General features: G+C 41.4%; 1 protein-coding gene across 12 annotated transcripts in view; it reads right to left on the reverse strand.

Moving 5' to 3' along the window:
* The window catches only part of Ccser2 (coiled-coil serine-rich protein 2), a 112,961-nt gene that overhangs the window by 72,358 nt on the left and 18,121 nt on the right, over window positions 1–22,482 (reverse strand). For 8 of the 12 annotated variants that reach the window (XR_015639406.1, XR_015639407.1, XM_087588235.1 and 5 more), the window contains 2 exon segments: window positions 15,625–17,077; window positions 14,496–14,692 (listed from right to left, as the gene is read on the reverse strand). Coding sequence is in view for 6 of the 12 variants with exons in the window: in XM_087588235.1 (XP_087444361.1) it covers window positions 14,496–14,692; window positions 15,625–17,038 (1,611 nt within the window). In the remaining 6 variants the exon portion in view is untranslated. 12 annotated transcript variants of the gene reach the window in all.

Here is a 22,482-nt window from a genome sequence, read left to right on the forward strand (position 1 = left end):
ATGGAGAACAGTCCTAATTTATTTAGTCTTTACTTAAGACAGACTCAAAAGTGCTATTCTTTAGCTTGTGATTATTACTCAGGAGATACCTACAACATATTTAGTGAGTAAAAAGACATAACTCTATAATATTCAGCCCCCGGTGACTTCTGATCCACTATTCTTTCTTACTCCACCTCCCAGTGTAGATTTCAGCTATCATCGTATTGATAACAAGTCTTTCCGGAAAACTGATTGCAGAAACTGCTAGACCACCTACAAGTGGCGGAAGAAGTCCATGAGCCAAGAGCAACTGTTAAAAGCTGGAAATAATAAGGAAACAAGACTGCTTTAGAAGCTCCTAGAAGGCATCCCACCATGCTGCCACTGTGCCTTAGTCTCCTGAGACCTGATCCTCGCTGTTTAGCTCTAAGAACATTAGACTGTTGTAGGAATATGCACAGCACGTGCGCGTGAGAAAACCAATCTATGGTGTTTCCTCAAATTCTATAGCCAGAGTTGTGTTTCTCCAGTTTCAGAGTCAACAGTATTACCATTGGCTAGTTGTACCTTTCACCATTTAAAGGGTATTTCCCACTTTCTGAGGTGCTTCCCAGCAGGCTAAAAGAGAAACAGACCAACACAGAAGCGCCAAGTTCAAGGGAAAAGAAAACAGTTCGGAAATTAATAGTGGACTCCCTGTGGGCGTAGAGAAAGGCCTATGTGATATGTGACGAGCAGATGAAGCCCTGCTGAGTGAACGTGTGTTACTGACGTGAGCACCATCAGCCAAGGCGCCCAGGGCCTTAGACCCATGAGAATAACAGTCTTCTTCTGGTCCATGTGTGGATGTTCACAGTGCAGACAGAAGCTATCAACCTCTTCTGGGATGACTGTAGCCTGAGTCTATTCCCCTGCAATGACCTACATACTTAGTTAAACTCACCTCCTTATCCAGCCATTTACTGTAAACCTCCAAATCCAGCTGTGAACAGCTGTGCACCTGCCCAGCTCAAATGTATAAAATAGAGGCACAGACTCCTGGTGCTGCCACCACCCTTGGCATGTCCCTGTCATAGCAAGCACGGCACAGCCGATCCCACCTCTTCTACGTGTGTCTCAGCATCTGTCCCTTCTTCACTCCCTTTTTGCCTCAGTCAGGTCAAGTCCTGAAGCCATGCAGCACACAGCACCTCACAATAGCTGCCAAGCATGTACTACGTAGTGACCTCCACGATAAGCCCTGGTCACGTTGTGCTTCACTGAACTTTAAGCCTTTTAAAATTTGCTTGGTGTTTTACAGGTTTGAGATACTGTATCAGTGGGTGACAAATTTTAGTTAACACATGCTTAATAAGCTGAATGATTAATGCACTGCTAGCCTAAGTATGGTGTATTTAGATGCTCTCAGAATTGCCTTCTTTTAGATTAGACTTCTTATCCAATAAACCAGTCATCAGGGAGTGTCCACTGGGGCTGACCACCACTCCAGCAAGCTCACAAACCTAAGAATGCACACGTCTTTCTTCTGTTGCCTACTGAATTCCACACATTAAGGTTACTGTGGGGTTTGGGAGTAAGTGGTATAAAAACATTGCAGAATTAAATGTGAGTTGATAGCAATTCTCCGGATATAAGAATTCTGAGCCTTAAGATTCAGCAGTAAACTTTCAACAATGGCAAAGACGCCAATCATTACAGTGTCAATAATGACATGCACCAGTTTTAGAATAACTGAACAAGCACAGGCATACACATGACACAGATGTTTATCTAAATTACAAAAAGAAATGTGCACTAGGATGGTTGCCATAGCAATCTGTAATTGCAAAATTTTAGAAATAATCCTGATGGTCACTGCTGTTAGAGTAACTGAATAAAAAATTACATATCTACAAAATAATGTAGTATGTTGTGGTATGAAAAAACAGAAATACATCCGTGCAATGAACAAAATAATTATTTTAAGCAGATTACAATGACATAAAGAAATCATGAAAATAAGTAAAAACAGTAGCAACTGAACTTTAACATTATTACAAATCAACTATCAAAGGGTGATGCGGGGAATCTCTAGAAGTCCCAGACACCTGGAATGGAGGAGGCTCCCAGAGTCAATGCATGTGACCTTAGCCTAGATGCCTAACAGTGGGCGCATGGAACCTCAAGAGGCTACCGCCTGTAGCCAGGCAGGACCCCCAATGGAGGAATAAGAACATCAACCCACCCACAGAACTTTCAACCCCAAACTTGTCCTGTCTGAAAGAAATGCAGTGACAAAGAGGGAACAGAGACTAAGGAATGGCCAGCCAGTAACCACTCCAGCTTGACACCCATCCCATGGATAAGTACCAATCCCTCACATTATAAATGACACCCTGTTATGCCTGTAAAAAGGAGTCTAGCATAACTGTCCTCTGAGAGGCTCCACCCAGAAGCTGACTAAAACAGATACAGAGGCCTAAGGCAAATATTAAAACGAGATCAGAGACTCTTATGGAAGAGTTGGGAGAAGGATTGAAGGTCTTGAAAGGCACAGGAACTCCACAGAAGACCAACAGAGTCAACTAACCTGGAACCCTGGGCACTCTCAGAGACCGAGCCACCAGCCAAAGAACACACATGAGCTGGACCAACGGCCCCAGCTCACATGTAGCAGACAACAGCTCATCTTCACATGGTTCCAAACAACAGGAGCAGTTGTCCCTAAAGCTGTAGCCTGACTATGGGATCTGTTCCCCCAACACAGCTGCCTTTTCTGGCTTCAGTGGGAGAGGATGTGACTAACCCTGCAGAGACCTGATGTGTCAGGGTGGGGAAATACCCATGGGGAGCTCCACCCTCTCAGAGAAGTGGAGGGAAGATGAGGCGAGGGATTCATGAAGTGGGGTGAGGGGAGGACAGCACAGGGGGCAGCTTTTGGGATGGATGGATGGATGGATGGATGGATGGATGGATGGATGGATGGATGGGTGGGTGGGTGGATGGATGGATGCTCTGCAAACCACCTTTCAACCTCTGCCTCCCTGAAACCCAAGACAAGATACTCAGTTCACAGGTTCTAAAATCAGGGCCCCTGACTCACCCAAGAAAGTGACAAAAAACTAAAGTAATGCCACCAAAATGTCCCTAGAAATGGAAGAGTGTGGAAGCAATGGGTCTGGCATTTGCTTTAGAGGAAACAAAGGAGAGCCCGGGCTGTTTTAAAATGTATAAACTACTCATTCAGAATAGAACAGCAATTTCCCAACTCTTAGGGCCATCCTATGAGTGGAAAACACTTGGTTTTACAGCCTCAGTGTTCTCCTGAACAAATCTTTAATCCCTACCTAATCTAACTGAGAGGAGTCAGTCCTCTCAGCCTTATTTATCTTGCTTCCAAATTAGGGACCACAGCTACCTAAGAGGCACATGGTTATGAAAACTGTGCTTTCTGTTAACAAATGACTTTTATGTTCACCCTTATCTGATACACGGCCTTTTGCCTAGATGTTTAAATAGCATACAAACTCTGCATTTATGAAAAAACAATATTTCAAAACCTACTGTGTTCAATACCATATGTACACTAGAAGTGTATATGGAAATTTAACAAAACTATTCACTACTCTATCAGTCTCACTACCTTCATAACATGCTATGGAAATATCTGCAAGTTCAGCCTCCAGCATCAGGGCTCCCCTGCCTTCCTGGCTCATTCTCTAGCTTCATCCCTAGCTGTTCCCCATCTGACACTCGTACTCAGCTGCACTGGTAATCCTCAGCGTGACCGGACACCCACGCATGCTAACACGCTCACCTTCAGGGTTTACTTGGTCAACACAACAGATCAACTTTGTACATAGTCTTCAAAACTTCAGTCTAATGTCACTTCCTTCTTAAAACAAATGCATATTCTCTCTCCTCCCCCTCCCTCCCTCCCTCTCTCTCCCTCTCTCTCTTTTCCACCCACCCCCTGAAACCTTCTCTTCTCCCTCAACACAATCACATCTTCCATCTGTTATATGAAGTCCTCAGGCAAACTAACAATAGCCCATGACTTTTAAATCCCTACTGTAATCATGCTTATATGGTACCAGAATCTGAACTTATTAAAGATAGACACAACTTTATCCATCAAAGTCTTCAGAATTCAACAGTATTCCTGCATCATAGTAGAACTCAAAAGACAGCTACTGAATTAAGCTTCAGATTGCAATGTTGCTAATGTATTACAGTCCATTGACATTAAATATAGAATTATGTTTAAAGAGTCAAAACAACTATATTAATAAATTTAAGCTTATTCAAAAGTGAGTTTGTGGGACAAGAAAGATCTTTTGCTGATAATTCAACATGGAAAAACATCTGCTGAGACACAGGTTTCTTCTTCTCCTTGTATCCCCCTATCTACAGTGACTACACTGAGCAGTCTGCTCTCTTCTCTCAAGTCCTGTGGTCCTGTACCAGGCAACGGCTGGAGAGATAAAATGAGTTTGAAATTCGGAGTTACCTATTTTAAGACCGTCTCAGTGTTCTGTAAGCCGCCCTCACCTTCCCATCTACACTGACACAGCATGTTTAGCTACTTGCAGCTTGCTATTATGACACGCGGTGCCTTAGAAACTCACTTCCTAAAGTGGCTATGTCACAATATGCATGGGAAACACTGATGGCAACGAACAGCAGCTGCAGCCAGGGTGTCCACTTTTAAGTGGATGGCAATATTTTAGGGACCTTTCATGGCATTCATTTCGATGAACATTTACTGAGACCTTAGAGCCTAAAACCTAAACAAACAATGAGGAACAAGAAAATACTAACTGTACTCAAGGCAAGAGGTAGGAGTAGAGAGCCGAGGTGAGCAGGCTGATCATCAGGACAGAGAGGAGGTTCCCGAGCACTGAAAGCCAAAAGGCGCATCCACCTCACAGGGCTAAGAAGGGCCAGGAAAGGACGAGTCCCACCAGAAGCCCCAGACAGTGTGGCAGAACAAACGGAAGCGCAACTACTACCTCAGCTTCTAAGGCTGAGGAGGCGATGTTTCCATAGTACGATCAATCGAGAATGGAGCTCGGCCAACAGGACCTTCTCTGAGCATTTCCCAAACTGCCTTTCCTCTTCGCCTTCAGCAGGCACCACCTTAGTACAAGCCACTGCTGCTATGGCCCCACCCCCCGGAAATGGCTTCCACTGTTCTTCAAGATGTCCAATTCAATCTTTGACACAGAACACTTTTAAAGTGTAAACAGGTTTTGTTCCTTCCCATTAAGCTTTCCTGTAGCTCCTTTTCAGCGATCCAACCCCCACCCAGAGTAGAGCTCGAGCTGAAGACCTCTTTTCCATCTCCTAACCATGTCAGTTTTGGGCTAGCTTAGCCTCCTTACACTTCTTCAAGTACATTATCCTCCTATCCATTCCCAAAATACAGAACACTCGCCCAATTACCCTTTCTATCCTTGGCCTAACTTAATTGCATCACGTCCTCAAAAAGCCGCCTGGTCCGACACACAGGTCAGATCTGACAGTGCTACACTTTCACCTCTTTCTCAGTCATCAGTTGAAGACATTTCGTGAATTACCTCAGTGCACTGCACCCACCATCAGAAGCAGAAAGCCAAGGCTGGCTCTCGGCTGCTTTTCTCCTATTTTACTCAGTGATGCAGCAAAGCTCAGGAGATGACGTCCACCTTCCATCCTCAGTTAACCTCTCTGGACAAACCCTCAAAAACATGGCCAGGTATGTCTCCGATCTAGTCCAACCAACTGATAATATTAGTCATCACATGAACGTCCATGAAAGTAAAACCTGCACTTCAGACTCACACATGTTCCCTGCTGTGCTGGACCCCACAATGCAATAAAGTTTTACTGAAAACTGAGTATTTTATTTTTAATTCAAATTTACAACTTTCTAGAGCTAAGTCTAAGTTTTACAACTTGCTAGAGTTAAATCTAATGACTTCACAGAAAAATTGGTCTAATTAATGTCTGGAACATCGAATACCAGCATTCATTTCTCTGTTCCCTGATTTAACCCAAATGAGCGCAGGCAGCCTCTTAGTGCCACGCCTTCCCTGCCATGCTGGACTGTACCTTCCGACTGTAAGTCGCAACGAACCCCTCCCAACTAAAAAAGTAATGTAAAGTTTTTGAAAGTTTGGGTCTGAACCTACCTCAGCACTAAACTATCACCCTTAGCAGGAACAAGGAGAAAAGAAACGACTGAGTGAAACACTGGAGAATGAGTAAACTCTTGAAAGGCAGAGGAAAAGGGAGGCTTGCTCTGTTACAGCACAGCCTGTGGGAAGAGACAGCACGTGAGCATTTGGAGAGAGGCAAGCACCTTCAAATGAGCCTTGCACAGGGACACAGGCAAGAACACTGGTACAAAGGCATTTCCTGAACAGGTACAAAAGAAAGAAAGGTAAAGAAATAACAATGTAGACCTCCCCAGAATTTAACAAGTAATAAAAAGGACTGCTAAATGGGGTAAAACCAGTAGGATGGAAACAAGCTATTGCTGTCTTTGAGTCAATGCATGTAAATATACTGTAGAAAAGATCAAAGATCTAGTGTCCTCTTAAATGAAAAATAGGAGAGGAAGTCAAATCAGACTAAGATCGTATTCAAAGATTTCTAAGTTTCCTCTATAACTCAAAGACAAATACATACTAGATCTGATAGTTTTACTTTCTTTCTATTTCTGGGCTACAGAAATCCCAAAACACATTGGAAGCAACCTAAGGAATTCATAAAGCTGCGTGAACTACTAAGAATCTCCTAAGACCCAATGCACATCTCAGTCTCAGGGATGTCTACCTGCAATCGTCAGGGCAGAAACAGAAAGGCAGCCACTTGCTCCAGGAAAACACAGTCACATGAAATAAAAATGTATGGCATCACCAAATGAAAGGACAGCTCTTAGTGTCAAGCAATTTGCCCTCTAAAGTAAAATAGCGTGTTAAAATAAGGACTTGTGCTGGCCTGCTATATGAGAATAAACTGCGGGCAAAGCACACACAAATACCCACACGTTCAAGAGCCATCTGCTTCAAGCACCTCAAGGCCCTCCTATTTTAATCACCAAGCAGGCTGGCTGCTCGAGCCTTTAGTCCCAGCACCCTGAGAGTATGGGAAAGGATACCCCACATGCTAGCCTCGGACACACAGCAAGACCAAAGCTCCAATTAAAAAAAAAAAAAAAAAAAGCATTCCAAAACAAAACCTATCCATTCACATATATGGCCTAATAATTATCGCTTGTCAAATATCTTGGTATAAGGACATCGGTCCTCATGATACTGAAGTACTCTTCCTCCTCTTCAATGACAACCACAGCATCACAGAAAAGAAGATGTCACCGTCTTACAGTTTCCAAGTATTGCAGATGTGAATACAATTATAAAAAATTATCAGAAAAAAATACTGTATTTAATCTTCAAAGCAGTTAAATATCAATTAAATGTTTAAAGGCTGACAAGATGACTCAGCAGAGAAAGATATTTGCTTCCAGGCATATGTTCACACAAATGAACACACGCACACAAAATAAATAGGCTGACCTGTGATTTTCTGAAAGCCTAGAGTAAATACACTTAGGCATCCTGAGTGTATAAAAAACTAAAAGCTAAGAACACCAAACTGTGAATACAGAACAAACCTAACAATAGTGTGAGCTTAGCAACAAACCTGACTCAACAGTGTCACTTTACTCAACTGAGGTCACCTCAGTTTAAAACAAGTTGTAACCAGTCCATAGCTACTCCAAAGAGCTACTGCAGAGATAGGAAATATGACAGACATATGACAACTTAAAAGGGGTCACATGACAGGCCATATTACAACCACAAAGATCGGTGTAATAAAATACCGTGTACACACTCTGGTGCTGTGCCCAGAAAAGGTGCTGCCTACATGCAGGCTGGATCCTCCTAGTTTAGCCCAAATAAGAAAATCTCTCTCAGGTCCATTATCTAAACAATTTCTCAGTGAGATTCTATTTCTAGATAAATCTATGTCAACTTGAAAATCACTGTTAATCATACCATAGTTATAACAATTTACAGAAAAACACACAAAAAAAGAAAATCTCTAAAAACCAAATAAACAGAGGCATATCCTGTACACACAAATTGGAAGAAGGCTAATGTAAACACTTTGATTCACTCCAAATTGTCCTCTAAACTCAGTACAATCCTATCCAAACTCCCTGCCTCCTTCATTGAAACTGACAAACTTATTCTAAACTGTATGGAACTACAAAAGACTAAGAAATATTTATATATGCAGTCACTGAATTATGAAATGGATGCCCCTGTAGTAGAAGAATGTGGTAAGATGGTTTCCCAATTGTTACCTCTCCAAAAATAATAGTCAATACTGAACCTCTATTTTACACCATACCATAAAATTAATCTTGAGCTCTACCACACACTACACAAAGTAAACTTCAAGGTGGACAGTAGATCTGAATGTAAAAGATTAAATACAAAGTGTTTAGAAGAAAATATTGAAACATCTTTTTTACTTCAGAGTAATCAAAGATTTCACACTGAACAAAAGTGAATAAAAGAAAATTAGTAAATTGAACAACACTAACAACTGGGGCAGGGAGGATGAACTCTGCTCTACTTGTAGTCAGAGCCTAGCATAATCGTCATTGGAGTGGCCTCACCCTCAGCTTATGGAGCAGATGCTGAGAGCCACAGCTCATGGAATCCTACAGAGGAGAGAGAAGAAGAATTGTAGGAGCCAGCGGGGTGAAGGACACCACAAGAAAACTCACAGAATCAACTGAGCTAGGCTCACAGGGGCTCACAGAGACTGCACCAACAATCGGGAGCCAGCTTGGTCTGGTCTGCCTTAGGCCCTCTGCGTATGTTTTGTGGTTGTGTACCTTGGTCTTCTTGTAGGACTCTAAAAGTGTGAGCAGGGGACTGTCTCTGACTCTTGCCTGCTTTGGGGACCCGTGTCCTCCTGCAAGGCTGCCTCATACAGCCTAAAAATGAGGAGAATACCTAGTCTTGTTACAACTCGGTATATGTTTGGTTGATATCCGTGGAAGGTCTGTCCTTTTCTGAAGGGAAACAGAAGAATGGATTTAGGGAAAAGGGACGGTCAGGGGAAGAGGCTAGGAGGAGAGAAGAGAGGGGAAACTGTGGTCAGGATGTAAAACGAGAGAAAGACAAATTTTCTTTTAAATGTTTTTAAAAACCCAGTTAAACTTACCAAAAAATACTATTCAGAAATTGAGAAGGCAATTCAGGATAAAAAATATACACACATACATATGTTAGGTACCTAAGATATATATTTATCACATGTGTTTTAGAGTTTCTATTGCTTGTCAAATACCATGACCACGAGCATGGGGTGGTTTGTTTCTTCGGACTGTTCTCCGGTTGCGCTCCCACTGAGGCCTGGCAGGAACGTAAGGCCGGCGCCTGGAGGCAGGAACCAAAGCATAAGGCAATCGATGCTGCTCACTGGCTTTCTCCTCATGGCTCCCTCAGCCAACTGCCCTCCCATCCCGGCATGGCTGAGTCCACTCACATCAACCGATCATCAACAAAAGGTCCTACAAACCTGGCTGCAGGCCAATATAAGGTGCATTTTCCAATTGAAAGTCCTTCTTCCCAAATGCCTCCACTTTGTATCAAGCTGACATAAAGCTAACCAACAAAAGCATGTGAAGGATTTTTACAAATACTTTTTTAATGTATAGACCAATTAAATGCATATCACAAAAGAGGCTATCCTAACAGACAGTGAGTATAGTCTCCAAAACAATACCATGATATTCCCACCAGAATAAGAAACAAAAAAGGCAGACAACATGAAGTATAGAGAAGAAAGCAGAGTTCCAGAATGGGTCTGTGCTGCCAATGGGAATTGTAAACACCATACTTTGGAAAACTGGTACCACTGTCTATAAAAATCAGTGTGCCTATAACTAAAGGAATCCCTCTTCTATTCTGCCAACTGAAACAAATACATTTTCACGAAAAAAGACAACAAAATATTTTCAACAGTGCAATTCTGTACGGAACCTAAAACTTCCAACAACTTCAAAAGCCTATGTACATGGGGATAAAGTAGGCTGTGCCATTCACACAACGGAACCCGATTGAGTAAGAAGAATGGACAAGGGTTGGGAATACAGCTCAGTGTAGAATGCTTACTTCATCATGGAGGACGGACATATGGACAGACGATAATACAAAAATCCTACAATTCATTAAAAGCCAGACACAAGTTAACATGTACTCGGCTTCATTATATACATTTTAAAAACAGGACAACTGATCTACAGTAATAGAAGACTCTTCCTCTGTCTTTTGCTAAGAGTAACTAACCTTTCTTTGGAATAAGAGGATCAATGAAAGGAATAGAAGAGAATTTTCTGAAGTGATGGAAATATTCCCCATAACAACCTGGACAACTCCATCAAAATTCCTTGGGATGCTTGTAAGTTCATGCACTTTACTGAGTATAAACTATAAACAACAAATACTACTAAGCACATAAATGGCTGAGACTCTAGCTGGTAACTCTAAGAGTGCCAGTCTCAAAGGTCAGTTTATCCTTCACAAGAGAAGAACTTGTGCCATGTCTTTAACCCTTTTCCCTCAAACACAAAGTCCTGCTCTAAAAGCTGTACTTGCAGGAAACGGAGGCTCGGTGCAGGCACAGGGCTGCAGCGCTCACACAGATGCACAAGATCCTGGACTAACTTCACAGGAGGAAGGCTGGGGAGAAGGTTCATCGAAACTGTATCTAACCTGGTTCACGACCTACAGAGGAATGTCCTTACATGAGCCCAGACTGGGATCAACACTGCCGTGAAGACGAGAACAGGAGCAGCACACTGAAGTTCACTTGCAGGTAAGTCACTCATTAATGAGAATGATTTTAGCAGAGAAAAAGAAAGTGGAAAAACAGAAAAAGGAAGACAATTTAAGTAAAAGTAGTATGATATCAGAGTGAAGTACATCAAAAAATGCAAGTAAAGGGCTGGAGAGATGGCTCAGTGGTTAAGAGCACTGACTGCTCTTCCAGAGGTACTGAGTTCAAATCCCAGCAACCACATGGTGGCTCACAACCATCTGTAATAAGATCTGATGCCCTCTTCTGGTGTATCTGAAAACAGCTACAGTGTACTCATATGCATAAAATAAATAAATAAATCAAAAAAAAATGCAAGTAAAAATGAACTTACTTAAAAAAAAAAGAAAAAAATTGGGTTGGGGATTTAGCTCAGTGGTAGAGCGCTTGCCTAGCAAGCACAAGGCCCTGGGTTTGGTCCTCAGCTGCGGAAAAAAAAGAAAAAAATTAAACAAATTCTGTGCTAAGGATCCAGCAGGTTTACCATGAAGGGAAGGGAAGAACACAGAAAAAACTGGCAAAGGACACTGGTATCTGGGCAAAGGGAGGGATGATAAATGCATCAGTGGAAATAGCAGCTCAATGGAGACCAGTGAGATGATGTGTCTGCAAAACAAAGCAAGCTGAGAATATGCAAAGCAAAAAATGTGAGCTTCCATCCAAACTACCAAAGAGGACCTTAACATGCTTTTGCCAATACGTCCATCCTTTATGGACCTTGTCTCTTCCCTGGATCAGAAGAGAGTACTATCAAAGCTGGGCATGGTGGGCACCTTCAATCTCAGCCCTGAGAGGCAGAGGCCAGGGAGTCCCTAAGTCTGGTCTACAGAGAGACTGACAGGACAGACAAGCCTAACTCAAAAAGCCACAGAAAAAATCAGGAGCCACTATCTTGTTCTGCCTCCCATCTGTTATACTCAAGCATATTAATCAAGGATATGCTCAAGGATTTTAACACCATGGTCATCAAGTATGTTCTAAACTCAGTAGAGGAGGCCTTTTGTCAGTCATGATAATGAACCTCTAAAAACTGTCAAATTCTAAGTAGCTTACTGCTGCCATCTACTGGACAAAATGTTGGTAAGACTTCAACTATACATTGAAAAAGCCTATTAATAAAGAACACAGTCAAGTCTTAAACTTAATCTGATCAGATGAAGATACTCCGTAAGTTACATACCCCTATGTCTGAAACGTAAAAGCCTCTCATAACAATCTGGTTTCTCCATGCCACAGGCTTATATAGGTACAGAAAGTTTTGCTGCCTGAAAGTCAGAATTATATGTGTCTATAAACCAATTTGATTTATGAGTATTTCTATTTTATAACCTAAATAAGTACACTGAGTCATTTTAGCTGCAATTTTATTAGTGTGTCAGTATCTAAGTTACTTGTAGTGTTCCAGGAAAGAACTGTGCATTCATATGTGGCACTTGCAGATCCCTCTTTCCAGATGCAGGAAGATTATTTTCCTATCCTCTTAGTACATACGTGAGACCACAAACTGATTAGCAGGTTGTGAGCGAAAGCACCAGTGCCACTTGCAGGCCACATTAGATACTGCAAGAGTGTGACTGGCAATACTGTCTTCTATCATAGTTAGAGGGGTTTCGAAGATAAGGTCAAGCCCAAGGCCAAAACAGCTTAAGTCACTACAGGCAGCTGTCCTATAAAGCTGTCCAAACCTACAAGAGCCCTGGTTAAGAATAGAAGCCAAGGAGCTGTATAGCTGGGTCCTCAGGAAGTACTATATCCAATTTTCTGAGGAACCTCCAGACTGATTTCCAGAATGGTTGTACCAGTCTGCAATCCCACCAACAATGGAGGAGTGTTCCTCTTTCTCCACATCCTCGCCAGCATCTGCTGTCACCTGAGTGTTTGATCTTTGCCATTCTGACTGGTGTGAGGACGAATCTCAGGGTTGTTGTGATTTACATTTCCCTGATGACTAAGGATGTTAAAACATTTCTTTAGGTGTTTCTCAGCCATTTGAAATTCCTCAGCTGAGAATTCTTTGTTTAGCTCTGTATCCCATTATTTAACAGTGTTAGTTGATTCTCTGGAGTCTAACTTCTTGAGTTCTCTGTATATTTTGGATATTAGCCTTCTATCAGACGTAGGACTGACAAAGATCTTTTCCCAATCGGTTGGTTGCTGTTTTGTCCTAATGACAGTGTCCTTTGCCTTACAGAAGCTTTGCAATTTTATGAGGTCCCATTTGTCAATTCCTGATCTGAATCCATCCCATGTGCAGCCACCAAACCCAGTCACTATTGCTGATTCCAAGAAGCACTTGCTGACTGGAGATACATATGGATGTCTCCTGAGAGGCTTTGCCAAAGTCTTACTGATACAGATGAGGGTGCTTACAGCCAACCATTGGACTGAACACAGGAACCCCAATGGAGGAGTTAAAGAAAGAACTGAAGGAGCTAAAGGGCTTTGCAACCCCATAGGAAGAACAACAATATCAACCAACCAGACCCCCAGAGCTCCCAGGGACTAAACCACCAACCAAAGAGTACAAATGGAGGGACTCATGGCTCTAGCCACATATGTAGCAGAGAATGGCCCTATCTGGCACTAATGGGAGGAGAGGCCCTTGGTCCTGTGAAGGCTCTTTGCCCCAGTGTAGGGGAATGCCAGGGTGTTGAGGTGGGAGTGGGTGGGTGAGAGGGGAAGCATCCTCATAGAAGCAGGGGGAGAGATGATGGGGGAGGAACCAGGAAAGGGGATAACATTTGAAATGTAGATACATAAAATATCCAATTTAAAAAAAAAAACAAAATCAGAGGCAATGGGTAACAAGATTAGTAAACCTTAATTTGAGAACTCCAAAAAAAAAGTTCTTAAAATTGTGAAATACAGTTATGGTAAGTTGTTTGGATCTTCGCTATCTTTACCAGTATTTGAGGGAGCTGTTTGTTGGCTCGTTTCTTTTTTTTTTTTTTTTTTCTTTTCTTTTTTTCGGAGCTGGGGACCGAACCCAGGGCCTTGCGCTTGCTAGGCAAGCGCTCTACCACTGAGCTAAATCCCCAACCCCGGCTTGTTTCTATAATAAATAAATTCAGTTAAAGTTTTCAAACAAAATTAAAAAATAAAAATAATTAATTAATTAATTAATCAATTAATTAAATGCCAAAACCTTCGCTGCACTAAAGGCACACTGAACTGGTGACAAAATGGTAGTACTTTAGCACAGAGCAACCAAGGTTTGTCAACAGCTAACTCTTGGTCCTGGGGCAACTTGTCCAGCAATCCAGCCCTCTTTCTGTGGAGAACGCATGTTAAGCACCAGCCCTGACACCCCTTCACCAAGTGGCACCTCTCAGTACGGCAACTAAAAATGTTATGAATGCCATGTTCTTAGCTTAACTTGACCAATACAGTAAACACAAATGCCTTTCTGTATAATAAATTGTGTGTGTGTGTGTGTGTGTGTGTGTGTGTGTGTGTGTCTATGTAAGTCAAATGTCATATATTCTTGAAGTTTTAGTTACACATTTTTAAGCCATTAACCGTCAGGTATGAATTCCTAATTCTCAAATAAGAAAGTTGATTTCTAGGTTTAAAATATTTATCAGTGCCATCATATGTGTGTATAATAAAATAAAAAGCAATCTCCCAAAGGGCACAGAATCCATACATACTATGCTGTTCATTTCCGAGGACTCATAGCTGCCAACAGGATGGACACTTCCAATGGGTTCCAGGCCCTCTTCATCCCACATGTACGTCCCATCAGAGCTATCGGATGGAGAGAGTTCAAATGAAGACCCAGCTCTGTAATCCGTATCGGGTGAAATCAAGTTGTTGCCAGACATATGCTTTGTACATTCACTCCTGTCTTCAAATGATTTTAAAAGAAAGAAAAAAACATGAATTTATAAAACACAGTCATTTCTCACTTGTAAAATATAAGCTCTAATAATCCAATCTATTATAATAGCATTTGGTTCAAAAATGGTAACTGTTGCATCCCTAACTCCTAAATAAACTTAAAAAAAAGGAGGCAAAGTATTAAAAATAAGCCACTGAAACATTTTGTAGTAAACATAAAATTCACTTTGTAACATTTTTTCCATCTTCACATTCCTTTACTATTTCCCAAGGTATTTCAGTTTAACCACTGTTCAGGAAACTCCTCCTCTCTGCAGGCTACTTACCTCGCAGATATGTCCTTAAAAGACAAGTAGTTCTAGGCATCTTCCAGTTTATAATACCTGAAGACAGTTTAGTGCACGACTATCTGAGCCAGTCCCTTGACGAGACATGCCTCTGTGCACTCCCTCTGGGCTCCTTTTGTCAGGGCAGATGAACAGATAACATTCATCCCGCACTAAGGGTCAATACAGTCAAGTGTAAGGAGCAATGATCAGCAGGCACTCTGTCTCCTCAATAATATAAGTAAAGATGTGTGACGCGGCTTTACTCTCAGCAGAGTGCAATGATGGCTATGGTGAATGGTGATGTTCAGTGTTTGGTGGAAAGCCACTCCCAGGCAGAGTGGGGGAACTACCTGGAAACCATGGTCTATTCCATGCAGGACTCAGCATATATAAAGACAGCCCCAAGAGCGCAAAGTATGAAGAGTCTGACTGATTCTATCCTACAAAATAACACAGAACCGAAGCAAGCCTCGAGGTTGCTGTCCTGCACTCTCATCTAGACTGACCCTCTCAGTCAAAAAGCATCTTACGGTCTAACAAAGACAATGCTAACGCTAGCTCTACTGTAATCACTAGGGAAAGCACGTAAGTTAAGGACATTCATATTTACCAGAGACACTTATATCTATCCACTCATCAGCTTTACTGAAGATCTGTTCACTTTCCTTAGGAGAATCAAATACATCCTTTGATGGTCCGTTCTCATGCTTTTCTTCTTTGAGAGTAATGTCCTCTGGAGTTATTCTAGTTCTGTTGGAGTCCTCTAAGTCGATAAAGTCATCACTGAAATCTTCACTTAAATCATTCTTATCAGAAGATGACAAAGACGACAAGGAAATATCATCCACATCATCACTTAGGTACCTAATTTTAGAATCGTGCTTCATAGTCTGATCATTGTCTCTTCGGTAACTTTCATTTTCAATTAGTTCTTGGTCCTTGCCAGTAGAGCTGTCCTTTGCCGAAACCACACCTTCTTCCTCTACGCACATGTCAGCAGATGGGTTTTTATTACTATCAACTGTCATAGACCCAGAGAATGGAGGTCGGCTAGACTTCAGAAGAGAGGGATGGCCCATCCTGTAAACCAGAGTGGACGACACCCCTGGGCCACTTGATAAAGCCAGTTTCTTTCCACCAGCAGCATAAGGCCTATTAAAACCAAACCCCAAGTGTTCATTCCCATTGAGTACTTCTGACTGCCGAGCACTTCTTGTTAACATACCTGACCGGAGAGGCACTCGAACGGGTAGCTGTTGGTTCTGATAAGGCTTTGTAAGGTCTACAGCTCTGTTGAAGGAATGTGATCTCGTTATAGAGGAAGGCGGAAGGAAGGCATTCTGAATGGAGTGTGAAAAACTCTGTGACCTTACCATTTTTTCACAAGTAATAGATTTAGCATTGTCTGGGGACTGTGCTAAGCTTTCTCCAGAACTACTTCGGCTGGCACAGGAGTTCATTCTTGGCTTCTGCATGTTACCAGGGGGTCGGTTCCCATAAAACGTATTCAAATGTGACTTCGCACTGACCGAAGAATATGAAGTCCTTCCTAGTAATGTGCCTTTGGTAAATTTACCCAGATTAGATGGTCCAGAAAAAGACTTTTGACTTAACTCCTCTGCCGATGACACAAACATGGCTGACGGTCTTGCTAGCTTGGATGTGAACAAGGACGTACTGTTCAAACCTCCCTCTATCCCATTCCCATCCAGCGTTCCTGGAGCAGGAGCATGCTGTTCAGTATCAATTAGTTTATCGTGTGTAATTTGGATATTATTAAGTTCTGCTGTATTTTGTGAACCAAGTTGATATTTATTTGTTTTTCTCCAATTAAATGAATGAGACAATGAACAATCAGAGCCATTATTTTTTATATAACTTTTGACATTACTACTCTTGGAGGTTCCTAATAAAGTCACGGTGGCCCCATTTGACATTGGCTGCAAAGTACTTCTCACAGATTTCATTCCATATTTCGGCAGCTTGGAACCCAAAAATGTCTTGATTTGTGTTTTTTCTTCCATGGGCTATAAGGTGCATCGGTTCTTAAAACTTGACAGAATCTGAGGGAGGAAAAAGATTGACATTTCTAAGTAAGTCTAATAATGTGATGTATGTATTAATTACATGCACACAATTATCCATGACTCCTATACGAAATAAGCGAAATGTAAAATTAATTTAAACTTGACATTTTGAATAAACATAGTACATTAAGACTGAAAAGGATAGACTGTTTTCTACACCTGGGCTTAGAGATGGCTACTCTGAGTCATTGATGAATGTATCAAAAGGATTGCCAATTCAAATTAGATTCTGCAGTTGTGTCAAGATCAAGAAGCTTCACCCTACATGTTAAAAGGAAGGGTAACAATACCTGTGACAGGCAACTGCTGCCCCCATATTTGATAGTCACCTTTAGCATAAGACACACTTCCGCCCTCAAAATACTTTTAGAATAGCTGTAAGAAAGTTGGTAGCAGGGGCTGGGGATTTAGCTCAGTGGTAGAGCGCTTACCTAGGAAGCGCAAGGCCCTGGGTTCGGTCCCCAGCTCCGAAAAAAAAGAACCAAAAAAGAAAAAAAAGAAAAAAAAGTTGGTAGCAATAGCATAACATATATAATGGTCATTTCCCAATTGCTAACTAACAAATAATAAAGATTCCATCAGGTAGTATCAGGAGACAGACTAAAAAACGCCTCCTGCCTGCAGAAGTAGACTGATAAGATAATCTAGTCTTTTACTCCCTCATGCCTGATTTCCTGTCTAAAATAAGCATGATACATGTTATTTTGTAGCATCCTTTAAAGAGAAGCTCAAAAGCAACACACTGTCACTACAAAGTGCTTCAGGGTCTGCCAACTAGAAAGGAAAACAAGAACATCTGAAACTGAATGTACCTTTTCCTGCAGTCGTACGTATGGAATTCTACACAAATAATCACAGAACAAACGGTGCCTATCACCTTGAACTGTGGTCTTGGAATGAAATTATTTTGCTATCTCATGTAAATTTCCTAAACCTGCGTCTCTTGGTAAGCCCTGCTATCTCACTGGGAGGTAAATTACCTTCCACATGAATGCTCACTGCTCGTGACCCTTCCCCAGCCTTGGCTGCGGCTCTGAAATACAAGCACCGTGATTCTGCACCATTTCAGTGACCAAGCTACCTCCGGTGTAATCTACCTGACATGGGCTTAAAGACACAATCACTAGTGGTTTGAAAAGGCTCCTATCGGCTACATCCTCAAATGATGTGACCTGCGAGATACTCTCATAAATACTGTTTCTGAGGTTTAAGAGGGAACTGAGAGTGGAACTGAGCTTGGAAATGTCTACAATTCCCTGAGTTCATTTCTATTATATTATATTTTTTAAGTTATGGTATAATTACTGATTCAGCACTGCACACTTAAAAGAATTTTCTAAACTATATAAGGTCTTTTTTTAGGACTAGTAAATCAAAGTTTCTTGGTTGAAAAGGAATCAATATCTGGTTAAGAACTGGAAAATAGGAACAAATATTATTGAGCATGTACATAAGCAGTGCCATATTTATTAATTACCTATCACCATAGTTATACAGCAATAGACTTTTTTCCCATCTCCCATAGCTAAATCAAGATTTTAAAAACTAAAATACTGTCCATAAATTACCAGAAATGATTTGGTTCACATGTGACTTCATGGGTCAGTGCAGACTGCTCATGACAAAGGAATAAAATGGACTGGGAGGCAGACTGCCAAGGTGGACAGCAGGAAGGGAGGAAGGAAATGAGAGGCTGATGTTACAGGATAGAGTCACGTCACCTGTTGACAAGCTCTGCAGGGAAAACTCAGACCCGCTCCTGCAAGAACTCCATTCACATCCATTACATTTTCCTCTAAGAACCCGCCCGCTTGCCTTCTTACTCAGCATTTCAAATAGCATTTCAGAAGGTTTCTGACTGCCCAAATTTTAGGGATTTCAATAAGCACTAGTAGGTCTGGGGCAATCAGCTGAACAGCAGTGCTAATGACTAAGCAGGCACAAGCAGTTGGGTCTGAAACTCACCTTCACACTCAAATTCTGCACCATAGTTTTAAATGGTTTGTTGGTTTGTTTGTTTGTTTTTAATTTCTATTATTCAGTTATTTCTCCTTACATTCTCCTCTTTGTCCAGGTTTCCTGGCTGTTGTGTGTGACATATGCTGACTCAAAGTCTTGATTATGGTGATTGAGTAAAATAAGGAAACCGCAAAGATTTAAAACTGTATATTTCACTTCAGGGTCTTCGTGGTTTTAAAAAGACCACAAAAAGCTCAATACGAAGCCCCATTGTTATATCAGCTTGACTTTTTCTGTCCTACTACCACTTAATTTTTGTCAAATGGAACCAAGCTTATAAAAGTTAGGCTGAGGGAATTTGTGCTCCAGGAGCACTCATCATCTTAATCAATTTCCACTCAAAGTGCACACTTGCTCAACTTGGAATTGAGAAGACAGCAAGAATTCTAACATTGAAAGGGGAATCAGAAACTCTTCTGCCCAAACACTATTTCCTTCCAAATGTTACCAATGTTTAGGTATCCAAACCGAGCATGCAAATGTCATTAACATGCTAAAGGCCAGGAAAAGAACCTGGTGCCACTGATGGAATAAAGGCCAAGCCTATTAATCAATACCTCGGTAGCTACTGAATAAGGTGGGATGCAGACATAACAAATAAATGCACTTTTACATAGTGCTGCTTCAAATCACAACGTTCAACTGTTTAATACTGCGGTCTGTATCGGGCCTGCTAGGAGAAAGGTCCTCAGATTAAATTAAATGAGTGGTTAGGTAAAGGCCACAGAAAATGAGTAAGAGACCAGCAATGTGAGTGACTAACATGAATGGAGTGTTGCTGGTATGGGAATCCACTAGCAGCACACACACTGTAGATCTGACTTAGTGTGCATTACTCCACCATATTTGTTCTACATATTACACATGATAAACACGTGAAACAGACACAGTACGTAAGGATGATGTGATGGTAAATCTTGACTGTCAATTTGATAAAATGTGTGATCACTGAAAAGACGCCCTTCTGGCACATTTGTGAAGATGTTTCCAGGGAAGATGAGCTGAGGAGGTGTAGTGGTTTGAATAAGTTTAGCCTCCATAGATTCATGTGTTTCCATGCCTGGCCATAGGGAGTGGCACTATCAGGAGCTGTGGCCTCATTGGAGCAGGTGTGGCCTTGTGGGAGGCACTGTATGAGTGGGTTCTGAGGTCTCCCATGCTCAAGCTGTGCCCAGTGTGGAAATCTGCCCACTGAGGCCGGCCGCCTGCAGAAGACCGTCTCCTCCCGGCTGCCTTCAGATCAAGAAGTAGAACTCTCAGCTCTTCCAGCACCATGTCTGCCTGACACTGCCTTCCTTCCTGCCAGGATGATAATGGACTAACCCTCTAAAACTGCAAGTTAGCCACAATTAAATGTTTTCCTTTATAAGAGTTGCCTTGGACATGGTGTCTCTTCACAGCAATGAAATTCTAACTAAGGAAGGAGGCAAGACTCAGCGTCAGAGTGAGCAGCCCCTTCTAGTAGGTAGCCCCGACAGAAAGAGATCCGAGGGAAGGCCAGTGCTCCTGCCTATCTCCACTTCTCCCTGAGCAAGTGTGTATGTTCATTCTGCTATTGGCTTCTGCAGCCTTCCAAACGAGACCTAGTAATGAGACTCCCAAAGAGCTTACAGGCCTTCTGCACGGGACTGAACCTGCTAAACCATTCAGATTCGTGGACCTAGCAGTTACAGACTTCTAAAAGCCTCTCCAGCATAAAGGTAGTCATTGTTGGACTATGCAAGCCCTATCATGGGCTAATAAATCTTTTTATAATACACAATAAATCTTTTATAATATATACACATTCTATTCATTCCATTTCCCTAGAGAGGCTTGCCAAATTCAGAGAGACATGCATAGAAGTTTTGTTTTCAATGAAAAATTAATTTTAGTAGTTTTGACAGGCTCCAACACAGTAAAAGAACACAGTAAAGTAAAACCAATTCTGACATCCTGTTGTGAATGAAAAGAAATACAGAGTCGCCTATGAAACACCCTTGCCTATGAAACAATCTGAAGCTACTCAAGTCTCTTGACTGTTATACCTGAGAGTTTACAAGAAAGGTTAGGAACAGGAAAATTCTAAGTAACACTGGACATAACCAGTTAAATCTTGAATGTGAAAATTGTCTACATGAAAAAGGACTCAGATTTTCAACAGACAAAGAGAGACTTATAAACTCAGAAGAAACACATTATCCAAATGAAATGTGTAGAACTTAAAAAGGATCCCTAAACAAATTCCCAGTAACAGAATTTTTTAGACCACTCAGGAAAACTAAACAAAGACTAAAAAGTTTACACACTAAGAAGTAGGGAAAGGAAAGATTAATTGGCCTTCAACTTGTAGTCTGTCAGCTTCTCGATCAGATACACTTTTTAATTTAGACAAAGCAAAGTTACTTCCTAAGGCCAGAAAAACATCAGTAGTGTAGATGAGTCTCTCCATCACTTCATGCAAGTGAACACATTAGGGAAGACAATGTGCTTCAATAGTCTCTGTGCGCGCGCCTACCGAAGCACATGCAAGCCACTCCGTGTATGGTAGCATATAATCAGAAGACAAGCATGTAACTACCTCAACTAGTGCTCAACCAGATTACACTGAACATCTTCTGAATTTCCAAGCACAGTATTGACAGTACATGATTTTTGACCTAATACTATAGAAACTGGGGGGGGGGGGGGGTGGTTAAGATGTCTTATTTTGTAGTTAAATATATCTTCCAAATCCCTGGGAGCAAAAGAAGCAATAAATGTTCTCTATGAATTCTATACATTTCAATTCTACCACCAACGGGGAATAAAACACGGGCTGAAAGTAAAAACATACTTAGAAATGTACAATAAAGAACATTCTCTTTTCTAGAACAATTAATGCATGTTTTCCAAAATACCAGTACAATGTTCCTCATACCACTATACATTTATTTTGCTATTTATTGGGTATCCTTGATATGTCATTACTATATATAGTATGCACATGAGTCACATACAGAGAAACTGGTCCAGCAAAGACCAAACATTAAATCACACGCAAGCGCGCATGAGCGCACGCACATACACACACACACAAATATAAAGAATGTTATTTTTTTTTTTAAAAAAGGAAATATAAGGACATACACTGAAAACTAAATCCAATGGATGGACTAAAATGTTAAGAGGAATTTTGATATCCAAAAAGTGACTGTGACATAAGCCATGACATGGTGACCTCACTTTGCTCTGGACTAACATAATTCACCTTCTCCTTTGAAGGAAGGGCCCACTTAATTTGTTGCAATTCACTCACTCAGAGAGGTACAACTGGCTTATGTGAAAGTTTTGAAATACAGACTGAAGGAGAAATCCTACACAAAGGAAAAGATACTAAACTA

The sequence above is a fragment of the Rattus norvegicus genome, chromosome 16 (assembly GCF_021556685.1).
Source record: "Rattus norvegicus strain SHRSP/BbbUtx chromosome 16, alternate assembly SHRSP_T2T, whole genome shotgun sequence".
In the NCBI taxonomy this organism is placed as follows: domain Eukaryota; kingdom Metazoa; phylum Chordata; class Mammalia; order Rodentia; family Muridae; genus Rattus; species Rattus norvegicus.